This window comes from Mytilus trossulus, chromosome 5 (genome assembly GCF_036588685.1).
Source record: "Mytilus trossulus isolate FHL-02 chromosome 5, PNRI_Mtr1.1.1.hap1, whole genome shotgun sequence".
Classification (NCBI taxonomy): domain Eukaryota; kingdom Metazoa; phylum Mollusca; class Bivalvia; order Mytilida; family Mytilidae; genus Mytilus; species Mytilus trossulus.
In genome coordinates, this window is record NC_086377.1 from 66,365,399 (window position 1) to 66,371,254 (window position 5,856).

Sequence of the window (5,856 nt, forward strand, 5' to 3'; positions counted from 1 at the left end):
GTGTTATAAATTGCATGCGCACGAAACGCTTTTCTAGATTTACTTTTATCTGAAACGCTCAAAACCGAATATTTGAAACCATATAAGAACCAGCTAGAACAGTTGAAGATACATGACAAAATATGACCTTAAAACATAGACAAATCTATCAAAGGTCAACACTGCTCGAAGCAGTTGCAACAATATGCATCAATAGAAATGACAAGAACTTTTTTGAAATATTACAGCCGATTTCATTACATGGTAGCTTAAGGTAATATCTTAGGTTAGCTTGCTTGCTAGCTGAACCTTGAAGTCATTGTTAGGTAAGGTAAACTATCCTCCTTTAAGAGTAGACTAGTCCGACAGGTAACCAATCTATCTGTGTGTAGGACTAGGCTACTTCGAAAGGAGGGTAGTTTACCTTACCTACCAATGACTTCATGGTTCAGCTAGCAAGCAAGCTAACCTAAGATATTACCTTTAGCTACATACTCATTGGAATCGACTGTACTAAGTCTAATATATATTTATTAAATAAGATATCCTGTGAAAAAGCTCCAATGTCCGTGCATCGTTCCTGATCCGAAGGTAGGATGATGGCGAACTTTAACTATATCTCCAGCCTTTAGATATACTACTGCAATCATTGAACCAGCATCTGCCTTTGCATTACTTGTCTTTGCATATCCCAATTGTATCTCAATATCGTTCTTCATCATCTGAACACGCAGGAAAGTAGATCTTTGCTTCAAGAATGTACACGAAAAGAAATAAAGTCCAGCGTAAGGCGCTTTGAATAGTCCTGTGTGTGGGTTATAAGCATTGCCAATGTTAGTTATATCCTTGTCAAAAATAACAGTCTGTGCTCCATGAAGCGTAACACTTTTTGCCAAACGTGCATGAAACGCAACTTGTGTTTCGTGGATTAGTCCATTTTTATCTGAAAATTAAACAAAAACTCATATTTTAATGCAGAATGTCTATACCAGACAGTTGTCAAATGTCAAATCGATATATAACGGGACGACTATTTGAAATGATATTATAGGGAGGGATTGTTTTCATATAGTATAAAAAAGAAGATGTGGTATGATTGCCAATGAGGCATCTATCCACAGACCAAAATGACACAGACATTAACAACAATGAGCAAAGCCAATACCACACAGTTAGCTATAAAAGGCCCCGATAAGACAATGTAAAACAATTCAAACGAAAAAACTACCGGCCTTATTCATATAAAAAATGAACGAAAAACAAATATGTAACACATAAACAAACGACAACCACTGAATTTACAGGCTGCTTACTTGGGACAGGCACATACATAAATAATGTGGCGGGGTTAAACATGTTAGCAGATCCCAACCCTCCCCTAACTTGGAACAGTGGTATAACAGTACAACATAAAAACAAACTATAAAAATCAGTTTAAAAAGGCTTAACTCATCAGATCGACAAAAATACAAGTGGACGTGGCCGAGTATTTATACATCCCGACACAAAAAAACACAATGAACAGATGTGAGAGTACTCGCAGTTATCTGACACCTAGTTCAAAGCCACTAACAACTAATAAATTAAGATTTGTTCTTTTGTTTTGTTTTATAACCCTATTATTTTTTCAAATCCTCATGCCCTTCCCCAACGAACCAAACCATCGTCCCCTAAAGTGAATATACTCATTTACACATGCTCACAATCTATGTATAATTGTTCAATATTATATTTGTGGCATAATATTGTGGCAACAAGTTAGTTGTTTTCTGTTTAGCATTAAATTTATATTAAGATCCATTATGTTACATCTTGTGATCAATTTTATTTGGCAATCGCCAATGGCAGTCAGCATGGTTAAATAACATCTGTTGTTCGACCTGTTAGTCAATGGCGTTCTGTTTAAATACACTTTTTTTTCACTTTTTTGATCTTTTGGAACATGTTGTTTGTGCTGTATTTAGATCCTCGCAACGAACTTTGTTTTACGTGCACACGTATAAAAATTGCGGTTTTTATCCGACGCATAGGTTTGAACGTAGTTTTCAATTTAGACTCGTTTATATCTCTATTTGTTGAGGTAGATTGCTGTCAAATAATAAATACATTGTGTATGAAAATAATAATACAACATCTACACACGGTTAAAAACACGTGTCTCATATCTATCTCTAGATTCACCTTCCGTGACAAGGTAACACTACGACTATTGAAGTTATATTTTATTATAGCGGATGTGGTCGAGTGGTCTAGAGCGCTGGACATGAGACTTAGCGATTGGTGCTGTAGTGTATTAAAGTTGTGAGTTCGAATCCCGCTGAGGGACGGATTAGAAAATCTAACTCTAACACTGTTTGGTGTAATTTTCAGACTTATATATAGATATATATATCTTTTACTCGAAACCAAACTTCTTTTACGATGACTCTACGTTGAACTCGTCAATCAAAATGTATCGTGAGACTTGGATTTACAGAATAAAGAATAATGGTTCAAGCCTGCTGCAGAAAAAAAGTAAATATAAAGGAACAGAAAAAATGCCGAAAGAAACCCATAAGAACCACAGGCACTTGTCTCAGAAAAAAACACAGGCACATGTCTCAGAAATTTTTTTTCCTATATACCTTGTTATAATAAGGTATATAGGGAAAAAAAAATTCTGAGACAAGTGCCTGTGCTAAGAACAGAGATATCGATGAACCAAAAAAAGTAAAGAAAAAAAAATAGTGACATAAAATTATAGTGGGAAAAGACTTACCTTGCTTGACACATTTCTCAATTTTTTCGTCATATTGAGAAAGTTTGGTTTCAAGTCTGTCCACCTGCTTCATCAACATCCATAAATCAGGATTATCGTGGTTACTAGATAAACTTAGGCTACTCTGCAGCTGTGTCTGTTCACCCTCCGATTCAACACGAGACATGAGAGAGATAACAAGAAAAACTTTCCAGAACTGCATTGTTACACTGTATCTGTTGATATTGATGGTTTTATTTTGTTTATGTGCAACACCGAAGTCATGTATTACAATTAACAATACAAAATAATATATATACAAACATAACAAATATAGATAAAGAATAATTGAAGAAGTTTCCATAATATGAATATAAATAAGCGGTTGACCTTATGAGGTTAACATCCTAAATTATGTAAATAAGTTGTCCATTTAAACTTGATAATAGAAAGAGAAATAATGTTCTAGTTTATTTAATTAAATATTGCATTAATTGTTTATCTGATATTGACACAACTTTGCATAAACATTCAAACCAAGTAATTTGATAATTTGAATTAACTTTGCTTTTGAATAAATAATAATATAAAAATAATTTATCTTTATCGAGTACTCAGTTTACTGCTTAAAACTTAACGAAAAATAGTTCAACTAACCTGTGAATAATAGAAATGAAGTTTCTATATTCTAATCTGCCGCAACACCGAAGTGCCTAGTGGTGTTGGGCGAAACAGATTTATATAGTACTTTCGTTAGCAATAAACTGAGGCCCATGTAAGTTATTTGTTTAATACTTTGTGCTAATAGCTTATAATAATTTCTTAATAAATTTCCTTCTTTTCTCCTCACATTTTTGTTGTTGGAAACACACAACTGACCGCTATTTAATATACATGGACATCACATATTTTGTTTGATTTATTATTCAATAATTCGTAGCTGGATAAGGTTCAATCCATATATCAATTGATTTATCTATGTATTCGATTTGACCGAAGAAAAGTTGTATAACAAACTTGTAAAGTATTTGACTTAGCTTGAGGCTTGATATGTAATATTGACTTTTAAACAACATTTATCTATAGTGACCGTTATAACGTAACTAACTTTATTAAGTATATTTGCCAAATGAATTTAATCAATTCTTTACAACTTTAGTTCAAAGTCGCTTTAATGTAAAATATTCTCAAATTATGGATTGTCCATTTTACCAAAAATAAAGTAAAATTTATTTCCTCACACATGTATATATTGTCGTGGCGTGGCGTGATTCTAGATATTAAGTCCAAGTATACAATTTCCCATTTACCAGGAAATTATTGATATTTAGTCATTTCAGTTGTAACATGCTTAGGGAATCCTTGAATGATATTATTAATTAAAATGTGGTTTATCTTATCTTGTGTATATCGATATTAAAACACACCAATTATACCCTGGAAATATTAGAACCAACTCTGCTCAGGAAAATATAAGAACATCAAAGCGTTTCCCGGAAACATGAGAACACTTAAGGTGTCATACCACCAATTACTCCCTCAAATTTAGAACGTATGTGAAAGAAGGCCTACTCAGCCAAAATATAGTGCATTTGATGTCATTTGTTACTTAAACTAACCGACAAATTGGCAGAAATAAAACTTTTGGTGAAAGAGAAAGATATTAAGACCATTAATGATTTTGAGCTAAAATTTACTTGTTTATGAGTTTGCATTCAAAATTGAGGATTAATGCACTCCATAGTATACTAATTTAAGATTTCCAGAAAACCAGGGGTTATTTTTAGTGGTAGCTCTATTCTATTTCTTTTTTATATGATTTTAAACACCTATTGAAAATTTGCATGTAGAAAGCTGATACATGTATGATTCAGGATATACCTGGTTTGTATGAAGTTAAACTTAAGGTAAAATATTTAGAAAGCTGTGAAAATTGTAAAATTTGGTTGAACAGATAGGGACTTTTAATTCGTGGTATGACACCTTAACGAAAATCGTACACATGATACTAGTATGTTTAAAATAATACTAAAATTCCTGCTTAATTACAAATTATCATTTTGACTCAAGTTTAAATATTCTGTTTTTTTTTTCAAGATACTATATTTGATTAAGTAACAACAACACCATAAGGCACCATACCTGCCAACTATCACTTTTTTCGGGGGATTTCCTCCATGGAGGTCGCCGCGATACAGCCTTTTTGTGCTAATGCGGGGTAAAGCAGCCAACAATCAATCAATCCTCCATGGAGGCTCCCAAATTAAAATGTTCAAAGAGCAATTATGTCCACAATTTTTACAATTAATTTTAACAATTAATTTTACAATGAATTGAGGCTTTTAAAAGTATGAAGAAGCAAAAAAACAACATTGCACTGTATTTTATAAAGGCACCTTAATTGAAGTTTTTTTTTATGAGTATGGCAGCCATCTTGCACGCAAAATCCCCATGTGCATTTTGAAAACTTGGCAGGTATGAGGCACTTGTCTCAGATTTGTTTTCCCTATATACTTGATATATCAAACGTCTATGTGTTATTTTCATAAAAAATCATTGTAAAACATGTAAATTGTAAAGAAATGTAATTATAGTTATCCCGCTCTTTAAAAATGGGAATTGTCTTTGTTTATATCCGATTTTCCCTCCATATATGATTTTATCTGGATCCTGTGATTAGGTAGCATAATATGAACTGTTTTTGTGTAAATTGTGACAAGTGAAAAAGGACATCAATAGTGTATGAGTTTACACTAGTACATGTTGAACAGGAGCAATAATCTATGCTGAACACATTAAATCTGCTGCAAGATTACATAGACCTGTGGCACAAACAGGATCCATCCTTCTGGCGGAACTCATAGCGATTCTCATGGTCCTAGAATACTGCATTACAGAAAATATTTACAAAGCAATACACAAAATCAAAATTTTCTCTGACAGTCAAAGTGCCGTGTGATTACTTACGCTGAACTGGGCCCCAAACAGCTACATCTCCGTAATAAGAGAAATAAAAGAAAACATTGAACATCTTAGGCAAAAAGGACTAAATGTCATTATATCATGGACACCAGGACATGCCAACATAGCTGGTAATGATGAGGCTAACATCCTTGCAAAAACAGCGGCAGAGGAAGCAA

General features: G+C 33.2%; 1 protein-coding gene across 1 annotated transcript; it reads right to left on the bottom strand.

The window, feature by feature from the left end:
• Positions 1-492: 492 nt before the first annotated feature.
• Positions 493-3,508, bottom strand: LOC134719094 (heavy metal-binding protein HIP-like). The gene is made up of 3 exons (XM_063582040.1): positions 3,374-3,508; positions 2,738-2,952; positions 493-922 (listed from the first exon to the last, which is right to left on the bottom strand). The coding sequence occupies exons 2-3, from the start codon at positions 2,937-2,939 to the stop codon at positions 513-515; spliced, it is 612 nt and encodes a 203-aa protein (XP_063438110.1). The 5' UTR covers positions 2,940-2,952; positions 3,374-3,508; the 3' UTR covers positions 493-512.
• Positions 3,509-5,856: the final 2,348 nt, after the last annotated feature.